The following is a 22497-nucleotide window of genomic DNA, read 5'->3' as shown; positions in this document are numbered from 1 at the left end:
GACGAAATTCAAATATGGGCTGCCTCTCCAGAGTTATGAAGCATGGGGCACAAGAAGTGGGGTGGGGGTGGGAGGGTGAGGACAAGAAGGTGGGCTTCAGAGGCAGGGTTGAAGCAGCACATACAAGTTGGGAGGCACTAGCTGATGGGGACAACAGGGGAGAAGGAAGTGACAAGAGTCAAGTTAGAAGACACCTTGAGCACCCTTCTGGATGTCCACACTGGCTAGCAGTCCCTGGCTGCTGGCAGCCAACCTACCATTATGCATCATCTCCTCTCCTCCAAGTCAGAATTGAGACCAGGCTCCAGACCCCTCTCCTCCTCTATACTACCCCCATTCCAACTTGCACACTGCCCATTAGGATCCTGGGACTGGAGTATCCAGGCAGTCAGCCAGGAAGTTGACAGATGTGGCCAGCTGGCCCCTGTGGAGCAAACTTCCCCCCACAGACTATGCCCAACTGGATCCAGGCCCCATAGACCCCTCTGGAGTGAGAGGCAGCACCTTGCAGCTGGTTTGATAAGCAGAAGGCCAGTCTGAATAGAGCCAGAGGCCCGCTGCAGTCCAGGCCTCTCCATGTAAGCCTCTGGTGGCCCGCTGACCTACGCCATCTTTCAACCTGACTGGCAAGGTTATGTGCGTCCTGGGCAGCACCCAGGCTTTGGCACCAAACAGGCCTTGGTTCAAATACTGGTTCCACTTAACTCACTAGGCAGAGTCACTTTTCTCACTCAAGCTCAGTTTCCTCAGCAGTAAAACTGAAGATATAATTACCCCCATGTAGGGTCAGTGCAGAAAGCTTGGTGAACAGTAGGCACTCAATAAATGCTAGTCTGTTTTTGTTTTTTGAGATGGAGTCTCGCTCTGTTGCCAGGCTGGAGTGCAGTGGCACCATCTTGGCTCACTGCAACCTCCGACTCCCTGGTTCAAGTGATTCTCCTGCCTCAGTCTCCCAAGTAGCTGGGACTACAGGCACACGCCACCATACCCAGCTAATTTTTGTATTTTTAGTAGAGATGGGGTTTCACCATGTTGGCCAGGATGGTCTCAAACTCCTGACCTCATGATCTGCCTACCTCGGCCCCCCAAAGTGTTGGGATTACAGGCATGAGCCACTGCGCCCGGCCAATGCTAGCCTGTTAATCAGCCTTGGAAGCAAGTCTGGGCCACTTACCTCAGTGTGCCCAGATCTCCCCAGGCATCAGCCCTGCCCCAACTTGGATCTCAGACCAACCCCCCCCCCCAAGGCCTCTCCTCTTTTTTTTTTTTTGTCAAAGGAAAATCCAAGAGATTCTTACAGAAGGACTTTTTACACAGTAGGCCTGAGGACAGATATCCAACAGATAAAGAAGTACAGTTTTCCATTAGTTTATTACAAAGATAATAATGATCATGTCTATTTACTAGGCTCCTACTATAAGCTGAGTCCTTCTAACAACAGAATCTCCAATCCTTCCCACATTTCTCTAAAGGTGAAAATATTGGCTCCATTTTACAGACGAGGAAACTGAGGCTATCCAAGTGACCTGCAGCCAAGCCTATCTCCTATCTAGTCTCTAGCATTTGTTTCTCTCTGTCTCTCTTTCTCTTGTAGACACACAGTGTTTCTTCTTCCTCTCTCTCTAACCCCATTTGCTCTTCCCATCACAACACCATAATCCAGGGCCATGCAGAGCAAAGCAGCCACAGCAGTCATGTCCTTAGCAATCCATAATACAGCATGTTTGCTGACAAAATGAATGTGGAGTGCAGTTAGGCAACAGGAAATTAACACCTGACCCCAGAGGTCAGGAAAGAGGGTGTACAAAAGCTGAAATGTGCTTCTGCTTCTTGACACTGAGTCTGATGCCAGAAAGAGCAGAGGTTCCCCACCCACATCAGGCAGCCCTGGACTGCTTGACCATGACTGATGACCCAGTGCCAAAGAGGAGGGAGGTGACCATGGAGCCTAGGCCACCCCACCCCACCCACAGAGGCCATCAGGGACAGATGATGGTGTCTGAGAACACTCAGGCCATCAGTCCCTCCCCTGCCTCCCACCAATCCATTTTCCACCTGGCAGTCAGCCCGATTTTTTAAAGATGCAAATAAAAATGTGTCCCTCCTCACAGGAAGCCTGCTGTGGTGCTAGGAATCTGGGTGGTAGTTCCCAGGTACACGTTTGGAAAGACTGGTCTACGTCACTCTATGTAACTTATGCCTCATAATTCTTTTTAAGGAACTTCCACTTGTGGGAAGATGGAGTAGGTATATTTTTTCCTATACTTCCTGCTAAGTACAACTAAAAACCTGGGACATCACATACAAGACAGACATGGGAAGACTCTGAGAGGTGGAGAAAAGAAGGCAAGCAGGCCAGGGACGTCAGGACTGAGGATGGTGGTGACTCTCCTGGGCTTTCTTTTTATCTCATTATCCCAGAATGGGTACTGGAGAAGCTAGCAATCTGGAAATGCCAACAGCCACTACAAAAAAAAAAAACACCTCAACAAAATCTGCTATCTGAAGGACCAGGAAAAGGGTGGCCTGGCAAGACAGAAAATTCTTAGGCAATAAATACCCTACTGCAGCCAAACGCCACAGGAAAGCATGCAGCCCCACCCACCCATGCCACAAAGGCTGAATGGGGAGCCTAGACCTCCCCCTCACTAGGCAGTAACAAGGAGTCCCAACATCCCCAGCTGGGTGGTATCAGAGAAGGCCAAGTAGGGAGCCAGAACTTGCATCCCAGCCATTACAGGTGCTCTCCCTGACCTTGCAGTGTTAGTGGAGACCACGTGGGGAGCTGAAACTTGCACCCTGTCTAGCAGTAACAGGGAATCCCCCTCTTAAGTGTCAACAGAAGCAAAGTGAGGAACTTGGACTTCTACCCCCACCTGGTGGTACTGAGGCAGTGCCACCCCTCTCCTGGCCAGAGGGGTGTCAGAGGAGGCCAGCTAAAACAAGTTTAGGCCGGGTGCGGTGGCTCACACCTGTAATCCCAACACTTAGGGAAGTCAAGGCAGATGAATCACTTGAGGCCAGGAGTTCCAGACCAGTCTGGGCAACATGGTGAAAGCCCGTCTCTACTATTAGGTTGACGCAAAAGTAACTGTGGTTTTTGCCATTAATAGCAAAGCTGCAATTACTTTTACACCAATCTAATAAAAATACAAAAATTAGCCAGGCATGGTAGCATGCCCCTGTAGTCCCAACTACTCCGGAGGCTGAGGCAGGAGAATGGTTTGAACCCAGGAGGTGGAGGTTGCAGTGAGCGAGATCACGCCACTGCACTCCAGCCTGGGTGACAAAGCAAGACTCTGTCTCAAACAAACAAACAAACAAAAAACAGGTTTCAATGAGACCCAGCATTTCATAACATAATACAAAACGTCCAGGTTTCAATAAAAAAGTATTAATCATATAAAGAACCAGCAAATCTCAAACTGAATGACAAAGGATAACTGATAGATGCCAACCCTGAGATGACTGGGATGTCAGGATTATCTGACAAAGATTTAAAATGGCTGTAATAAAATGCTTCAATGAGCAACTGCAAACACACCTGAAACAAATGGAAACATAGACAGCCTCAGCAAAAAATAAATAAATAAATAAATAAAAAGAAAAAAGAAAAAGAAAAATTAAAAAAAGGAGCTACAAAGAACCAAATGGAAATTTTAAAACCGAAAAATACAATACTCAAACTAAAAAACCTCAGTGGATGGGCTCAAGAGCTGAATGGAGAGGACAGAGGGAACAATCAGTGAATTCCAAGACAAAACAATAGAACTACCTAATCTGACAACAGAGAGAAAAAAGACTGGAAAAAATATGAACAGACTCATGGACCTGGGCAACTATTGTACCACAAATATCTAACATTTGTGTCACTGGAGTCCTTAGAGGAAAGAAGGAGGGTGAGGCAAAAAGAAGTACTCAAAGCAATAATGGCTGAAAACTCCCCAAATTTGACAAGAGACATAAGCCAACAACAGATTAAAAAGGTGAGCAGGCCGGGCACGGTGGCTCACGCCTGTAATCCTAGCACTTTGGGAGGCCAAGGTGGGCAGATCACGAGGTCAGGAGATTGAGACCATCCTTTCTAACACGTCTCTACTAAAAATAAAAAATTAGCCAGGTGTGGTGGCAGGTGCCTGCAGTCCCGGCTACTCAGAAGGCTGAGGCAGGAGTATGGCATGAACCCAGGAGGCAGAGCTTGCAGTGAGCCAAGACTGTGCCACTGCACTCCAGCCTGGGCGACAGAGCAAAAAAAAAAAAAAAAAAAAAAAACGGCGAGCAAATCCCAATCAGGATAACTCCCAAAAATTCATGGCAAAACACATTATAAATTTCTGAAAACAAAAAACTAAGAAAAAATATATAAAGCACCTAGACAAAAATGCTTTATTTATAGGGGGAAAGCAATTTAAACGACAACAAACATCTCTTCAAAAACCATGGAGGCCTAAAAGATGCATCACAATATTTCTCAGGAAAAAAAAAAAAAAACTCCAGGCCCACATGATTTCCCTGAAGAATTCTACCAAACTTTTACAGAAGAATTAACACAGGGCCAGCCTCAGTGGCTCGTGCCGATAATCCCAGAACTTTGGGAGGCTGAGGACAGAGGATCGTTTGAGCCCAGGAGGTTGAGGCTGCAGGAAGCCATGGCCATGATCACACCACTGCACTCCAGTCTGGGTGACAGAGTTAAGATCCTGTTTCAAAAAAAAAAAAAAGAATTAAAACTAGTTACATACAATATCTTCCAGAAATAGAAGGAAAGAGAAGGAAGTGCTTCCCAATTCATTACAAGGCTATTATAACCCTGTATCACAACCAAAGATGGTACTAAAAAGATAAATATCCAGACCAATATCCCTCATGAATAGGTGCAAGAATTCTTAACAAAATATTACCAAATAGAACTCAGCAATATAAAAATAATTCTACACTATGACCAAGTGTAATTTATTCTAGAAATGAAAGGTTGGTTTGACATTTGAAAATCAATCAATATAACCCACCAAGTGAATAGGCTAAAGAAGAAAACCCATAGGATCATATCAATCAATGTGGAAAAAGTATTTGAAAAAATTCAACACCTCATGAATGATAAATTGTCAGAAAAGTAGGAATACAGGGGAAATTTCTCAACTTGATGAAGAGCCTCCACAAAAAAACTACAGGTAACATTATACCTAACAGTGAAAGACCGAATTCAATTCTTGCTTTCTTTTCTTTTCTTTCTTCTTTTTTTTTTTTTTGAGACAGGGTCTGACTCTGTTACCCAGGCTGGAGTGTGGTGGTGCGATCACAGTTCACTGCAGCCTCCACCTCCTGGGTTAAAGTGATCCTCCCACCTTGGCCTCCCAAAGTATTGGGATTACAGGCATGAGCCACCACACCTAGCCTTGGATGCTTTCTTGCTAAAATCAGGAACTAGGCAATGATATCTGCTCTCATCATTCTTATTCAACACAGGATTAGAAATTCTAGCCAGTGCAATAAGAACAGAAAAGGAGATAACAGATACACAGATAGGAAAGGATGAAATAAACTTCCCCCTATTTGCAGATGACCTAATTATCTATGTGGAAAATCCTAAGGAATCTACAAAAAGAAGGGGGAAAACAAGAACTTGACTTCTATAAATATTAACTTAAAGTGGATCACCAACTTAAATGTAAAATTACAAAACTAGAAAAAAATAGAAGATCTTTGGGACCTAGGACTAGGCAAAAAGTTGCTAGATATAACACCAAAAACGCCAAGTTGACTAATTCAACTTAATCAAAATTTAAAAGGTTTGCTCTATAAAAGACTGGCCCTGTTAAGAGGATAAAAAGACAAGCCACAGAATGGGTAAAAATATTTGCAAACCACATAGCTGACAACGCACTAGTATCTAAAATACATAAAGGTCTCTCAAAACTCCAGCAGAAAAAAGCAAATGGTCCAATTAGAAGATGGGTGTGGGGAGTGGGTGCAGTGGCTCATGCCTGTAATCCCAGCACATTGGGAGGCTGAGGTCAGAGGATTGCTTGAGTCCAGGAGTTAGAGAGCAGCCTGGGCAACATGACAAAACCACGTCTCTAAAAAAAATACAAAAATTAGCCAAGCGTGGTGGCGCATGCCTGTAGTCCCAGCTACTTAGGAAGCTGAGGTGGGAGGATGGCCTGAACCTAGGAGGTTGAGGCTGTAGTGAGCTGAGACTGCACCACTACACCCAGCCTGGGTGACAGAGCAAGCCCCTGTCTCAAAAAAAAAGAACATGGGAAAAGACATGAACAGATTTTTCACTGAAAAAGATACAGATGGCAAACAAGCACATGAAAAGATGTTCAACATCATTTGCTATTAAATGATTCAAATTAAAATCACAAAATATCATTACATACCTATAAGACTAGCTAAAGTAAAAAAACAATGACAATACTAAATTCTAGCAAGGATATGGAACAGCAATCATTCATTGCTGGTAGGAATACAAAAAGGTACAGACACTTTGGAAGATAGTTTAGCAGTTTTTTTACAAAACTAAACAAAGTCTTAACCATATGACCCAGCAATCATGCTCCTTGTTATTTACCCGAGTTGAAAATGTCTGTCCACACAAAACCTGCACACAGATGTTCATAGCAGCTTTATTCATAATCACCCAAACTTGGAAGCAACCAAGATGTCCTTTATTAAGTGAATAGATAAATAAACTGGGGTACATCCAGACAACTGCATAGTATTCAGTGTTGAAAACAAATGAGCTATCACACCATGAGAAGACATGGAAGAACCTTAAATGCATACCATTAAGTGAAAGAAGCCAATCTGAAAAGGCTGCAAATTATTATATGATTCCAGCTATATGACATCCTGGAAAAGATAAAATTATGGAGACAATAAAAAGTTCAGTAGTTGCCAGGGGTTTAGGGGGACGAAGAGATGGTTGGCAGAGCACAGAGGATTTTTTGGGCAATATATAACATAGGATCAATTTAAGAGATCCAATATCCAACTAATAAAATTATCACAAAGAGAACAGAGAAAATGGAGGAAAGAAATAGCCAAAGAAGTAATAGAAAATAATTTTCTCAGAACTGAGGGACACAAACCTCCACTTGCTGGCGAGCACAATGAAAGAGAAAAGACTCAACCCCAGGACTCATCAAACACAGGGCTAGGGACTGCTGTTTCTCCATATACAGCCTCCAAGTACCCCTTTTATCCCAATTATACACATGCATTTGTTTATTTAACAACAAAAAGACCTCTAATCTGTATGCTTTCTCCCCAGTTATATAGCATCTACACATCAAAGTAAAACCAGGAACCTAAGTTACATATCTCAATATACCCTAATCCCAAAGGCCCTTGGGATCAAGTTCAAATGTTTTAGCCTATATTCAACACCCTCTCCATCTCTAATCTGCCTCTTCTCTCTGCCACACCCTGAACTCCATCAACTGATCTCGTCCCAAACTATAAAAAGGTGGGGAGAGACACCAAATCCCTCCTAAAACCTTCCCCCATGTTAGAGAAATAAGATACAGTGTTCCCCACCACAACATGTCTGTGTCTGCCCTTGGACCCAGAGTTTGCCATTACCATCTCCACACTACGGCCTTCTGGACATGCCCTGTCCCAAATTTTGGCCCCATTCCTGCCGCTTTCCTGCTTCATTTTTCATAGTACTTATCATCATTTCACTTACTTTTCTTTCTCTTCCGTAGCTCCAGGAGGGCTGGAGATTCCGTTTTGTGCACGGATGCCTACAAAGGGTTAAAGAGTGCCTGGTGCTTCGAAGATGCTTGTTATGGGATGAATTGTGTCCCCCAACATTCATACTGAAGCTGTACCATGCAGTACCTTGGAATGCGACTATATTTGGAGATACAGCCTTTAAAGAGGTAGTTAAGGTAAAATGAGGTTACGAGGATGGGCTTGATTCCGATCTGACCTCATATTCCACAGCACCCACTCAGAATACCACATCCGTGTCCTGCCAAACGATGACTGTGTGAGCCCCTGCCCTCTCTCTTCTCTTCACTTCAGGCAGCCCCAGGCTTCACCCCCCGTCTTCCAAACAGTTGTTCTCACTTTGCTGCAGCAGCGACCTCTGGAAAGAGCCCTTGGGTTTGGGCAGCTCAGCCAAAGTCTGTCCTTCTGGCAGACAGCCCCTCTCACGGAGCCCCTTTGCTTGGCCTGGGTTGGGGGGACCCACCATCTCTTCTCCCTAGGTGTTCTCTGCTTTGATGAGTTTCCTTCAAACCTCTCCTCAGGCTTCTCTAGCTCTGGATACAGAAGGGTAGATAAAGGAGCAGTCTAGCTGCCTGCCAGCAAGACACACAGGGAGATGTCTGCACCAGCAGAGAGAATAGAGGTCTTGTCCTTAGCTGTTGTCCAAAACAACAGAAAAAGCTCCACTCCACAGGCGGCTGTGCTTTTAGAGGAAACCAAAGTAAGACCTTGAGTCAGTCAGGGTCCTCTCAGGAAACAAAGGGTGAACTCAGCTGTTTGGGTTTTATTTTGTGTTGTTTTTTTCTTCAGAGAATTTAATGAAGGGACTATTTACTTGGGTGTGAATATTAAGAAAACCAACATGGGGCATTGAGGCATCCTGGGACTAGCAAGGATGAGAGCCCTCATCATCCCAGCCTGAGGGGCAAGGGGAGGAAACTGGGTTACTGGAGACAGTGAGGGAGGTTGTGGCAGGAGATGTCATCAGGAGGTGGGGGGGTGGAGGACAGCAGGCACAGCTACGGCCAAAACTGCAGTGCCTATCAGGACAGGAGCTGGGGAGAAATACTTCAACCTCTCTCTTCTCCTATCTCCTGTTGGTGTCTCCCATTAGTCAAACCCAGCTGGAAGCCAGGGGCCATGGAAACCCAGTGATGCCCTCCCTACAGGGCAGCCACCCGGGCACAGAGGAGGATGTGGGTGGATCAGGCAACGCAGAGAACAACCAGCACAGGCCTAACCCAGGGGCGGGTGCCACACCAACTTGAGCAAATGTCCTATCAAAATGACATCGAGGAAGCACAGGGGGTCATCCGTTTTTACTGAGCCATCTGGGTTTGACAATATTACAGCGTACATTACAATGACTATGACAGAGGGAGACTTTTTTGTACACCTGCGGCCACTTCCCCTCCTAATCTCACACTCATTTTCTGTATTATCATCAGGGATGCCTCTCTGTCCGAATCAGTCCAGTTTCCATCAAGTAACACTCAGATTAGGACAATTTGAGTAGCAATTAATAAAAGGACTATTTGCTGAGGTGTGAGCAGGAGATGGCCTCCTATCTCTGGGCTGGTAACACCAGGGCTATCAACACCCCTAGACCTGAAGGGGGCAGAGGAGGAAGGAGTCGCCTCGCCCACAGTGAGTCAGGGGGCTGTTATGGAGATGGCTGCCTGGCAGGACTGGAGACTGTTGGCTGAGAAACAAAGCCAGCCTGTGGGGATGCTACAAGGAGGGGAATGAATATTCCTACTTCATTCTCCTTTTCACTGAAGCCTGCTAGGCTCCTCACTGGCTGGACCCAATCAGAAACCAGAGGGTGAGGCTGGCCTCCCGGGGCCCAGGGCAGTACGGAGAAAGGTGGGGAGGCAAATGAAAGGCGTCCAACCGCAACCCCCTTTCCAAGGGATGCGTAAAACAACCCAAGCAAGGCCGGTGGGATGAGTCCTCCCCACTCCTGGAATCTGGCAGACAGACAAAGCCATAGCCCTGTGCATTGAGCAGCATCAACCCGACATTGTCCCACCACAGGACCCCCACTGAGGGCCTGCTTTCCAGAGTCCAGGGCAGCCTCAGCTCCCACCCACCCCTAGTCTAGACTCTCAGCAAAGCCTCCCAACAAAGTCAGAGTTAGTGTCTGTTGTTGGCAATGACAGAATCCAGACACAAACATCTTCATGCATGTGAGTTGGGGTCACTTTCAAAAACATTAGCAGGCAGAGCAAACTGATCACTGGGAGAACTGAGAACCAAGCTCAGGGCTTTGCAGCCTGAGACTAAGCCAGTGTCACTCAGCATTGCGCTTGCCAAGCCACCACCAACCACCCAGAGAAACTAGGACCCAGACAGCACTGGGGTCACCATCACCCCAGGAACGGATTCTTCCTGCTCCTGCTTCTCAAATCACTTTCTCCCAAAATGAAGCCCAGGACTGTGCATTTTATCAGCTAAACCAAGGCCATGTGCCTTCAATGAAACTGCAAGGAACCCTGGGAATGTGAACACCCAGCATTCTAATTAGGAGAGGAACACTCCAAACGTGGGAAGAGGTTTCCCATGCTGGGCAGCTGACAAGTAATGTCCCCTAACTGTATCTGTAGCCTCTTCAACATGTCAGAGTAGTTCCTCCAGACATCTTAGAAGGATTACCGACTCTGGGTATGTTATTACCAAATTTCTTTCCCACAAAAGTTAAACTAATTTCCAGCCACATCCAGTGAACACAGTGCCTGCTTTGCTGCATCCACACACATTATTACATTTTTTAAGTAAAAACTAATTGGCAAAATGCAATTGATACCTCATATCTTAATTCTCTCTTTTTTAGCAGGAGGGGGAGTTTCTAGGTTTGCTCATTAGTGATATTCTCCAAAAGTCTTCAATACTTGACTTTGGACCATTTTATTATTTGTTTTGATGACTGATTTTTTTTCATTATTTTCCCTTTTATAGACTTGTGTTAAAATTAGCTGGCATTTGCTGAAAGAAGAAATCAGGATTAGATTCAGCTGTGTGTAACAGAAAAAAAAACCCACAAAGACTTAAAGTACACAGAAGTTTCTTTCTTTCCTGCATAAAAAAGGCCTAGAGGACGGCAGTCCAGGGCTGTTTTTGGACCCACTCCACAAAGTCGTGAGAGGCTTTGCCAGTTCCTCCTCTGCCATCCCCTGATGAGGCCTCATCCTCCTCATCCCCACTGTCCAAGGTGGCAGCTAGAGCTCCAGCCATCACATTCAGTAGGACAGAGTGCAGGATGAAGAGGGACAAGCCACCTACCTTTACAACAATAAGTTGGCATCTTATTGGCCAAAATTCAGATGTGTGACGTCATCTAGCTACAAGGGAGGCTGGACAATGAGCCCAGATAAAAATCAAATCTTACTACTGAGGACTTAGGGAAGAACGAGTATTGAGAGCCAGCTAACTGTCTCTTCCACAGGCAAGAATACAAGCTGTGTTGAAGACAACCCATTCATATGAGAATCATGATGTTTATTATGACTATGACAATAGCTAATATTTACTAAATAGTTGCCAATTGTAGCAGTGTTCTAGGAACTTGATATGTATTACTTAATCCTTACCACACCCCCATGAAGTAGATACTATGACTATCCTCATTTTACAGAGGAGGAAACCAAGGCACAGAGAGACAAGGTAATTTGTGCAAGGTCACCCAGCTAACAGGCAACAGAACCTAGATTTGAACTGAGGCAGCCTGACACAAGACACAACTATGAACACAGGCAATCACAGAACCAAGTCAGGGAGGCCAGCTGGGGCTTTTCCAAGGGGCTTATCTATTGATTCAGGAGTGGAGAGATGGGACCTAAGCCAGAGCTGCCTCATCACTTTGCCTTTGAATCTTTCATCTGTTCATCCATTCAATACAAATGTCCTTTTGTAACACACCTTACATTTGCAATTCACTGTCCAAAACCTGTGCTTGCCACTCCGCAGGGCAGATACTGTATCCTCAGCAGCCAGCATAGCCTATAGCACACAGCGCTCAAAACATACCTGTGGTGGCCCTATAGTCCCAGCTTCTTGGGAGACTAAGGTGGGAGGAACACTGGAGGCCAGTTCAAGACCAGCCTGGGCAACATAGGGAGACCCCCCCATCTCTACAAAACAATTTAAAAATTAGCTGGGTGTGGTGGCACACTTGTAGTCCTAGCTCCTTAGGAGGCTGAGGTGGGAGGATCACTTGAGCCCAGGAGCTTGAGGCTGCAGTGAGCTATGATTGCAACTGGACAACAGAGCGAAGCCCCGACTCTAGTATCTTACCTATATATAAAAATATGTGAGTGACTGTGCATGTACATATCAAGCCTACTCTGTGCCAGGCTCTGTGATGGGCACTGAGCATGCAGAAATGAGACACAGACCCTGCTCACTGGCCCTTATGGCCAAGAAAAGGAGGCAGATGAGTGGGCACCACAGGGGGCAGCACAAAGGAGTGGGGACCTCCATGGTGAGAAGTCTGGGGTGGCTGCACTGTAGTTTGAGTCACAGCAATAAGGGACAAGGTCCTCAAGGTAGGCCAGAGACAGACTTGAAATTCTTTTCATGTCCAAGGTGAAAACCTAGCCTCAGCCCTGAGGCAATAGGGAGCCATGAGGCTTAAGCAGGGTGACATAATCTGAGAGGCCATCTAGAACAACTCTCCTGGTAGTGTGCCAGGGATGGGAGGAGAGAGCCCAGAAGCAGGGAGATTCAGATGAAGTAGAGTCTGGGAGGTGTGGGAGCCAAAGTGAAGGGTTTGGAAGAAGGAAGGAGGGTGGAGTGAGGAGAAACAAAAGAGGTCCCATACCCTGTGCATGTGAGCCAGAGAGATGGGCCAGGGAACTGTGGGAGGGGAAAAGAGCGGGCCTGAGGTGGCCAGAGTGAGGGGGTGCTGGCGAGGGGGGCTGGAGAGGGGCCCTGCCTGGCCTGAGCTGGGGCAGACAGAGCAGTTGGACGCCAGCAGCCTTGTGCTCATGGCTCAGAAATGTCCCAGGCGTGCCAGGAGACTGCTGCCTCTGTCCCCCCCACCAGCCCCAGCCAGGCTCCCACATCAGGAGCTCTGAAGCTGTCCCCTCAGCCTTCTGCTCCCCCAGAGCAGGCCTCCCCTCCCCAGAAGCCAGGCATATGACACCCCCTCAGCCCTCCCCCTCAATGGCTGATGAAACACAGGCCAGGGAAGGAGGGGGAAAGAATAAACAGACATCTGCAGGGGGGGCCCATCAGGAAGCAGGGGACAGGCTGCGGTGGGCTGGGGCTGCCTGGGGGTGCCAGGGGGCCCACAGGTCTAGCGGGGCGGGTGGCGAATGGCGGATGGAGTGGGATCCAGGGAACAGCTGGAGCCAGCAGGGAGTTAACGTCTGCAGTACTTTGCCCGACAGGCCTAATGAGACACAGGTGGTCCCCTGGCTCCGGCCCCACCTCCCAGCCCCCTGATAGTGTAAACTGATGCTGGTTGTCTGGGGTGGGGAGAGGGGGGTTCTGCAGCTACGGGAAGGGGGGCGGGGCTGGGGCGGCTGGCGGGGGCCCAGCACATAACTCTGGGCGGTTGCAGTCTGGGGCCGCAGACACCCAGCCACTTTGAGCAGAACTGACAGCATGAAGGTACGGGGCCCAGGGTGGGGGGACTCATAGCACTGGGGAATTGAGCCCACTCCAGAGGCCCCTGGCCACAGAGGGGACTATGAAGGCACGAGGAGTTCTCTTGAAACTTGTAAGCTATGAGGGTATATAGCCTGTCCCAGAGAGTGGGGTTACTTGGCCGGAGAGGGGGTAGGGTGGGGAAAGGGGCCAAATGGCAGGAGAGGGATTCAGGCAAGGGCAGCATATGCACGCATGGTGGGGGCAAATACAAAGAGAAAAGGGGGTCTCAAGCTGGGAAGGGGCTGCGCTGACCCTCTCTGCCCATCGCCAGGCCCTCCTGGCCCTGCCGCTGCTGCTGCTTCTCTCCACGCCCCCGTGTGCCCCCCAGGTCTCCGGGATCCGAGGAGATGGTAAGCAGCCCCACACTCACAGATGAGGCCTGGCCCACAGGTTGGGCAAGGAGAGGCTGGACTGTCAGAACAGACTGTCAGGGCTGAGCCCCAGCTCTGCAGGACTCAGGTTCCTCCTTTACAAAATGGGGCAGATGGATGACATAAGCATTGCTCATCTCCCTTGAAGAAATCTTCCATGACTCCTTGTGTCAAATTCCCCCAGCCCCAGGGACTAAGGCAAGTCTTGGGGTGCTGAGGTGTCAGTGATGCCATAGTCCCACTCTCCTCACTGTCCCCATGTCCCCACCCCCAGCTCTGGAGAGGTTTTGCCTTCAGCAACCCCTGGACTGTGACGACATCTATGCCCAGGGCTACCAGTCAGATGGCGTGTACCTCATCTACCCCTCGGGCCCCAGTGTGCCTGTGCCCGTCTTCTGTGACATGACCACCGAGGGCGGGAAGTGGACGGTGAGTGGGAGGAGGGAACAGAGGCCAGAGCTGGTTCTAATCCCAGCCCTGTGACCCTGGGCTTCACATCTGTGAACCTCAGTTTCTTCATCTCTAAAATGGGGATGATACCCACAGCACATCTTCTGAGCAGCTGCCAACACTTAATTCTAAGTGCCTGAGGTAGGTGTTTGTCTGTTTGCTTTGAGGAGGAGTCTTGCTCTGTCGTCCAGGCTCGAGGGCAGTGGCTCCATCTCAGCTCACTGCTGCAACCTCCACCTCCCAGGTTCAAACAATTCTCCTGCCTCAGCTTCCCAAGTAGCTGGGATTACAGGCATGCGCCACCACGCCCAGCTAATTTTTTTATTTTTAGTAGAGATGGGGTTTCACCATGTTGGCCAAACTGGCCTTGAACTCCTGACCTCAGGTGATCCGCCCACCTCAGCCTCCCAAAGTGCTGGGATAACAGGCGTGAGCCACTGCGCCCGGCTGAGGTAGGTTAATGCATATAAGCCTCACAATAATCCTGGGAAGTACTGAGGAACTAAAGCCCAGAGAGGTGAAGGAACTTGCCCAGGTCCCACAGCTAAGCACTAGAACTCTAGAGCGCCCCCCTCTTAGCCTCTTTCCTGCCTCTATACGAAACTGGGTATGAAGAGCCCAGGTGGGTGCTGGCAGTTGCTCCACAGGGGGCCTGGTGCCAATGTGGACCTTGTTTTAGCAACCCCACTCCCACTACCCCCCACAACTCAGTCCTTTAACAAACTGGCCACAGCATAACAGGGTCCATGCTTGAGGTGGGCCCAGAACCCTGCCCACTGGACCCTTGATGGTCCAGTCTCATCTTCTCTGCTCCAGGTTTTCCAGAAGAGATTCAATGGCTCAGTGAGTTTCTTCCGGGGCTGGAATGACTACAAGCTGGGCTTCGGCCGTGCCGATGGAGAGTACTGGCTGGGTAAGGCAGGGACCAGGTGGGCTGAGGGGCTGCCCCAGGGCCAGGTCCTTGTTGACCAACTGCCCCTCCTCCCCAGGGCTGCAGAACATGCACCTCCTGACGCTGAAGCAGAAGTACGAGCTGCGAGTGGACTTGGAGGACTTTGAGAACAACACGGCCTACGCCAAGTACGCTGACTTCTCCATCTCCCCGAACGCGGTCAGTGCAGAGGAGGATGGCTACACCCTCTATGTGGCAGGCTTCGAGGACGGCGGGGCAGGTATACCCCGCCGTTAGCTTTAGGAGGGGCTGTGAGGGGAAAGAAGGCAGGGCTGGCCCTGCTCAGTCAGCCCCAACCTCCTTCAGGCCCCTCCTTCAACCCTCCTGGGTCTGGAAGGGCCACAGCTGGCTCCAAACCAGCTCAAACCAGCTTGGGCCTCAGCCCTGGGAAGCAGCCATCCTGGACCTGCTCCAGGCAACTCTGTGGCGGAGCAGCTGTTTCTCTTCATTGCAGAAGCACATCTACCCAACATCTGGCTCAGGGAGGGTGCCCCCATCCCACCAGGCTGCCACGTGATATCTCTCACAGTCGCCATTGTCACCCTCTCCCGGCCAGCTAAGAGCTCAGTTCCCTACCTCAGCAGCCCCAACCCTTCTCCCCTCTGCTAGGTGACTCCCTGTCCTACCACAGTGGCCAGAAGTTCTCTACCTTTGACCGGGACCAGGACCTCTTTGTGCAGAACTGCGCGGCTCTCTCCTCAGGAGCCTTCTGGTTCCGCAGCTGCCACTTCGCCAACCTCAATGGCTTCTACCTAGGTGGCTCCCACCTCTCCTATGCCAATGGCATCAACTGGGCCCAGTGGAAGGGCTTCTACTACTCCCTCAAGCGCACTGAGATGAAAATCCGTCGGGCCTGAGGGGCTGGCCCCCTCAGGCCCCTTTCCTCCCCTGGACACGCATGGTCTCCATGAGTGCTCCCTCTGCTGCCCCTGATGCATGCTTCTGCTGAGTCCCGAGCACCAACTCCTTACAAGGGGGCCTGTGGCTCTCAGCCATGCCTCATCCCTGTCACACACCCAGGGCATCCATTCCTAAGCCAGACCCAGCTCCCCTACACCTGAAGTTACGCTGCCAGCAGCTCCCCAGGCCTTTTCCGAGAAGCACATGGTTCTAGCCTGGACCTGGCTGGGCTCCATGAGAATGAGTTGCCTCCACCCTGTCCCAACAGCTGACAGCCAGGAGCCATCCTCCCAGCTGCAGGCCTTTGTGTGCCATCTTGTCCTGCTTCCTCACTGTGGACCCCTGTCTGGGCCACCCTAGTGTGCTAGGCTGAGCAGTACAGTGTGAACAGGGCCATGGTGTATTCTAGGCCACAGCCCAGCACTCCTCCGGCTGCTCTCAAACCATGTCTCATCCTCAGCCTTCCTCCCACCAACTTACTCCCCTGTGGCGAGTACCGTGGAACCCCAGCCCACCTCACTATCATACTCAGCTTCCCCTGATGACCCATCCCAGCCCCCGAAGCTCTATACCAAGACCACAGCTACTGCACACCACCCTGAAACAGCCACAGCCACAGCCAAGGTAGGCATGCATATATGAGGTCTTCCCCATACCCTCCGGGGGTTGAGAGGTTTAGCCACATGAGGGAGCAGAGGACAATCTCTGCAGGGCTGAGAGTGGGCAGGGACTGAAGGTCTCAATAAACCTTCAGAACCTGAATGAACGGGCTTCACACGCACAAACATACTTGCTTATTCCCCCAAATGTAGGCACCTGGCTCCTCCTTGCTCCCCTACTGATGGTGTCCTACCCCGAACTCCAAAAATCACACCTGGAGTCAGGTGCAGAAGGGAACCTTGTATTTCACAGGCCTCATTTTGATGGCAAAAAGACAGTGTAATAATAACATAATAATAATAAAAATATAATACTGAAAAGGATTGTACAGGGGGAGTCGGGATCTCCCAATCCTGTCATGGCTCGGTGGTGGCTCAGGTGGCTGCTTAAGGCTGAAAGGTGGGTCTGAGATGAACCTGCAGAATAATCCAAGCCGAGCCTCACCTGCTGGGTCCAGGGCTAAAGCCTTTGAGAATGTTCCCATGGATATCTTGGAACTAGGTCTACCGTGGCAGCAAGGCACAGGCTGTGGGCCTCAGGGGTCCTGGAGGTCAGGCAGGTCAGCCAGCAGCATTGGGGAGTCCATCTGGATCTCACGCTGCAGGGACTCAATATCGGCAGGGTTCATGCCATGGCCTTCAAGCCAGTCAGCAAGCAGGGAGGCTGAGAGTGAGGCTGAATCTGACTGGCTGCAGGAGAAGGGAAGGGAGGGATGCTATTAGCCTAGGCTGGACTCTCACCCATCCCACAGGTGCATGCTTCCTGCACCAGGAACCTCTCCCCACAGCCCCAGTCTAGCAGCTCAGTCCAGCCACCTTACCCATCCTGTGGCCCATCAGCCACGCCCATGTCGAAAGACTGGTTTAAGAATTCCTCCAGGTCAAAGCCAACACCGTAGCCAGCCCCACTGCCCTTTGGTGTGCCTGAGAACACAGGGGGCAGGGGGTCCTCCACCTGCAGGGAATGATAGATTACAATGCAGGCAGACTGAGGTCTGCAGGGCACCCCGTCCCAATGCTGCTGACTACTCCGCCTGGATACCTGGGAGTGCTAACACCAGTCTCGGCCGTCAGTGAGTGCTAGCTGGCCCCACCTCTGGGCCAGGCACTTTCCAATATCTAACTTGTCTCCTAACAAGCTCTTCATCGCCATTATGCTCCTTCTGTGAGCAAGGGGACATGTTCAGAGATAAAGCCCCATCTGCTGCTGTTTTTGTGGAACAGGGACCACTCTTGAACCCATTTTCCTTTGGCCCAGACCCAGGTGTCCCCATGGCCTGGGCCTCCCTCTTACCTGTGACTTAGATAGCTGCTGGGTCACTAGGTTGACATCAGGTGACTCTGACATGGAAGACTGAGGGGCTTCCCCAGCGTCTGGAGGTGGCAGGCCAGGTGGGAAGTAAGGCAAAACTCCTGGGGTGTTGGAGCCGGGCAACCCAGGGGGTGGCACAAGTGACTGGGGAGCTAGGAGGCTGGTAGAGGTGTCAATCTGGGGTGGCGCAGGGACAGGGATGGGCCTAGGAGGGCCAGTGGGGTGGGGTGCAGGGCCAGGGGGTGGGCAGGCAGGCTGGGGTACAGGGCCAGATGTGGAGCCCGCAGGTTGTGGTTGCAGGCCAGTGGGCTGGGCTACAGGGCCAGGGGGAGGACTGGCAGGTTGGGCTGGGGTTGGCGTTGGCATTGGGGCAGGGGCTGGCACAGAGGTCGGGGCCGGGGCTGGGGGTCGGGCCATTCGAGTCCAGCGTTCCAACAGGCTTCTGTCATTGTCGCTGAGCACTAGTCCAGCCAATGGGTCAGTGGAGGGGCCCCCAGAGGCCCCAGCCCCCCGTTCCTTTCGCTCCCGCTCCTGCCGCCGTTTCTCCCGCTCCTTGGCTCGCTCTTGCCGCCGCCGCCGCTTCTCTTCCCGCTCCCGCTGGCGCTCCTGGGCTGTCACCGGCTTCCGAGACTCAGGAGCCTCCAGGGGTGCGCTGGGGCCATCTGTGGGGAAGTTGGGCAGGGGAGAAGGTAAAAGCCTGAAGCCTTGTCCAAGTCCAAGTCTCCCCTCTGCCCACCCGACTTGCCCACAAGGTACCTCTGAGCCGGCTTCTCAAAGACTTGAGCAGGGCAGCTTTAAGGGCAGCCTTAGTGTTGTCTGAGATGGCACCCTCTTTCTTAGGTGGGGCAGGCTCACTGGCTGGTGGGGGTGGCTGCAGGGTCAGATCAATGGTGTCAGGTGCAGGGCCAGGGCATGGTGGTGGGGCTGGTGGGGGAGACTCCATGGCACAGTCCCCACTGGGAGCCCAGGGACTGGGCATTTCAACATCTGGACAGCCAGGTTCACTAGCCACAGGCTGTAGAGAAGGCTGGAAGCGGATCTGTTGGCGGATGCCCTCGCGCCTTGCATGGAAGTCCTCAATCTCGGCCACAATGGCCTCCTTAATGCGCTCCCGAGTGAGGGCTTCACGGTCAAAGGCAAAGTCAAAGGGCGGGGCACAGTCAGGCTCATCATCAGGATCATGGTACTTGGCCAGGAAAGGGTGGCGAAGGGCAGCAGCCGCTGAGATGCGGGCGCTGGGCTCAAAACGCAGCATGCGACCCAGGAGTGATAGGGCCTGGCGGTCGGCACCTGGGTACACTGTCTCCCAGGGCACAGGCTGGCGTGGTGGCAAGCTCTGGATATAGGCCCGCACCCTCTCAGCCCCCACAGCCTGAATCACAGCTGGTGATGGGGTACCGAGCACCATCATGATGAGCTGTAGCTGGTGTACATAGTTTTTGCCTGGGAAGAGCTGGCGCCGGGCCAGCATCTCACCAAAGATGCAGCCCACAGACCAAAGGTCAATGGCCTGTGTATACTCATGCAAAGAGAGCATGAGCTCGGGGGCACGGTACCAGCGCGTGGCCACATACTCGGTCATGAAGTACTGATGTTCAGCGGGCGACGTGCACAGGCCACGAGCCATACCAAAGTCACCAATCTTGAGCTCACAGTTCTCATTCACCAATAGGTTGGAGGGCTTGAGGTCACGGTGGATGACCTGAGCCGAGTGCATGTACTTCAGGCCCCGCAGCAGTTGGTACAGGAAGTAGCGCACGTGTTCCAGTGTGAGGGGCTGTGAGGAGTGGATGATCTGGTGCAGGTCGCTTTCCATCAGGTCCAGGACCACATAGCTGGAAGGGGAAGGAAGGAGAGAAGCATGGGTTGGCCTGATCACACTCCAGGGACAAGCCCCATCCTCACCACACCCTTTCGATTCCAGACAGGTAACAGCCTTACCCTGGGACCCGTAGGGGCTGACGGCATGGTATGGAAGAAGAGCATCACGTTTTAGATTCTCTACGACTTTTCCATGAACTTGGTTAAATCACTTTTGTCTCCAGACCTAGTTTCCCCATCAGATAAAAGATGGGGTTGGACTACACCAGGGCTGGCCAATAGGTTTCCTTTTGGGGCTATCTCCATTGTTTGGTAGTGGCAGCTTGAAGAACTATGATGAAAATTGATCAGGCTTGTCCACTGTCTGTAGGAAAGTGTTCTGTGATTGATTAGTGAAGTCTGCTATGGGAATAGGAGGCTGTGGTCATAGTAAGAATGTCCTACATTTGACATCCTACATACTAAGATTCTATCAAACTGTAAAATTATCTGTACACTTCTTGAGGAATAACACTTGTCCCTGGCAAAACTCTAAAGGAGAACTGGTCCTAGGACTGTGGGAATTTTCCCAGCCTGCTTCAGATTAGATTCAGCTGCCTTTCCAGAACTTCAGCAATATGGGTGCAGCCTTCAGAAAAGTCCCAAGTCTGGCTCCCTCTCCCATCCCGCTTCTTACACAGATTTGAATTCGCCATAGGGCACAGTGGGCCTCAGGATGTCCTTGATGGCGATGATGTTGTCGTGCTTAAAGTGCTTGAGGATCTTCAGCTCCCTGAGGGTTCGCTTGGCATTGGTCACCACATCGAAAGCATTAGGGATCTTCTTGATGGCCACCTGCTGGCCTGAAGAGCAGGGAACAGGGACATACCAGAGGATATCTTGAAGAAACTGCAGAGTCGACCCAGCCCCTATCAACACCTCCCTTCTGGGATGCAAATGACAACAGCTACCAAGTACTGGGTACCTACTATGCGCCAAGCATGCTACCTACATTATTAAATGTTACCTTCACAAATCCCCTACGGGGCAGGTCCCAATAGGTCAATGTTAAAGAGAAGGAAATATGGCTTAGTAACTTGTTGGAGGTTGCACGACTGCCCAGTGGTGGAGTTCAGTTTCTAATGCCTACACCCTCTGCATCTCAGACCTCACCCATCCCACCACCAGTTCCTTGTGCCAGTGTCTGGCTCCAGAACACATCTGTCTCTTAGACACGAAGGACTGGCTCTCCATTCTGGTCTAACTGGGACTGTCATTTTTCTAAAGAGGAAGTAGGCAGGCAGGATGGCAAAACCCCCAGGCCAGAGTTTCAGAGAACCGAGCCTCCCCGGAGCCTGGCAGGCAGAGGGTCCTGGTCAGCGTGTGTTGACTGGAGCCAGAACTCGCACCCGGCTTTCCTTCCCAGCTGTCTGGGATGGGCCGGTTTCCCACTCCCTGCGACGCTGCCACATCTGGGAGGCGACGGCTCAGGAAGCTCACCGGTGAGGCGGCGGCGGGCGGAGGACACCACTCCGTAGGCCCCGTTGCCTATGGTCTCGATGATCTCGTACTCGTCGCCCACGTCAAAGGTCACATCGAAGGAGCGGGCTTTAAGCAGGGCCAGGTTCTTGGCCGCTACAGAGGCAGCGGTGTGGGCGGGTTCGGCCTTCACGGGCCCGGGGGGCTCCGCAGAGCCGTCCTCGCCGTCTTCCTCCTTCAGGGGCTCGGCCATGGTGTCTGTGTGGAGACTCGGGTGAGGAGGGGACAGCCTCTCCTCTGCGGACTGGGGAGCGGGACCAGGGAACTTCCCAGTTCCCTAAACCGACAAGGGCCACAAGCGCGCGGTTGGTTCAGGGAAAACACGCTACCCCAGGGGTCGGGGCCCAGCAGGGGCCCCGCCAGGGTCGGGGGATGGGGAGGCGAGGCGCGGGCCAGGAAGAAAGGGAGGGGCGGGGCACCTGGGATTCCCCCGGGCCGCACTCACCCCCGCGCCTCCTCAAGGCTTTCAGAGGTCCCGAGGCTCACCGGCCTCCCGTCCCCAGCGCGGGAGTCTCCGAGGGTGGCTCACTTACTTATTCAAGGGCCGCGGCCACCACCTCAGCGTCGTGAGCTGCCCTGTCCGTCCCCCTCCGCCCCGCCTCCCAACACCACGCTCCCTCCAGGTTCTGGCCAGTCGCTGAGCTCCTTCTGCGAAGGGTCCTGCCCCTTCTACCTGCTGCGCCCAATCCTAGCCCACCGACTGAGGAAGCCACGCCTGGCGCGCGCCGCTGTCCAGCTAGCCGGCGGGAGCCGCCCAAAGGGTGCCCCGCACTTCACAGGGGTGTGCTCCCCGCCCGGCACCGCCTTCAAACGCATGCGCATTGGCAGTCGGGCGCCAAGTGAATGGAAGGCAACGCCCCTGCACGTAGCGCGCGCGTCCCCATCTAGCGCTCGACCTCGTCCGGCCAATCACAGCTAGTCCCGTGAGCTCGGGTAACTGTCCGGCCTGAGATGCTTGGGGCTGGGACTGTTATCTTGGCTACTGGGTCCCGAAGTCCCCCTCCGCCCCGGGAATTGTGCCCACCATTTTCTCGGTCCCAGGAGCTCTGGGAATCTGTCATCCCCGGTAGAAGGTGCCCGTCATGGCCAACCACAGAGATCTCGGTCCTCCAGGATTCTAGAGCGTCCGGCCGAACCCTCCAC

The 22497-nt window shown here is 51.6% G+C and overlaps 2 protein-coding genes across 5 annotated transcripts; one reads left to right on the top strand and one right to left on the bottom strand.

The window, feature by feature from the left end:
* Window positions 1-13241: 13241 nt before the first annotated feature.
* Window positions 13242-17027, top strand: MFAP4 (microfibrillar-associated protein 4). 2 transcript variants are annotated; one of them, XM_011955017.1, is made up of 6 exons: window positions 13242-13332; window positions 13643-13721; window positions 14017-14171; window positions 15009-15105; window positions 15182-15364; window positions 15754-17027. In XM_011955017.1, the coding sequence occupies exons 1-6, from the start codon at window positions 13327-13329 to the stop codon at window positions 15999-16001; spliced, it is 768 nt and encodes a 255-aa protein (XP_011810407.1). In that variant the 5' UTR covers window positions 13242-13326; the 3' UTR covers window positions 16002-17027. The 2 variants fall into 2 exon arrangements, with proteins under 2 accessions (XP_011810407.1, XP_011810406.1); XM_011955016.1 differs by having other exon boundaries at window positions 13263-13441.
* MAPK7 (mitogen-activated protein kinase 7) lies at window positions 16925-22175 on the bottom strand. Of its 3 annotated transcripts, none has more exons than XM_011955019.1 (7): window positions 21888-22175; window positions 21316-21552; window positions 20513-20678; window positions 18772-19850; window positions 17998-18677; window positions 17525-17658; window positions 16925-17393 (listed from the first exon to the last, which is right to left on the bottom strand). In XM_011955019.1, the coding sequence occupies exons 2-7, from the start codon at window positions 21545-21547 to the stop codon at window positions 17240-17242; spliced, it is 2445 nt and encodes an 814-aa protein (XP_011810409.1). In that variant the 5' UTR covers window positions 21548-21552; window positions 21888-22175; the 3' UTR covers window positions 16925-17239. The 3 variants fall into 3 exon arrangements, with proteins under 3 accessions (XP_011810409.1, XP_011810408.1, XP_011810410.1); XM_011955018.1 differs by having other exon boundaries at window positions 21800-22107; XM_011955020.1 differs by having other exon boundaries at window positions 21316-22162.
* Window positions 22176-22497: the final 322 nt, after the last annotated feature.

The sequence above is a fragment of the Colobus angolensis genome, unplaced genomic scaffold, assembly GCF_000951035.1.
Source record: "Colobus angolensis palliatus isolate OR3802 unplaced genomic scaffold, Cang.pa_1.0 Scaffold392, whole genome shotgun sequence".
Lineage (NCBI taxonomy): Eukaryota > Metazoa > Chordata > Mammalia > Primates > Cercopithecidae > Colobus > Colobus angolensis.
Note: the sequence above shows the minus strand (reverse complement) of the source record. Positions and strands in the feature narration are given on the sequence as shown.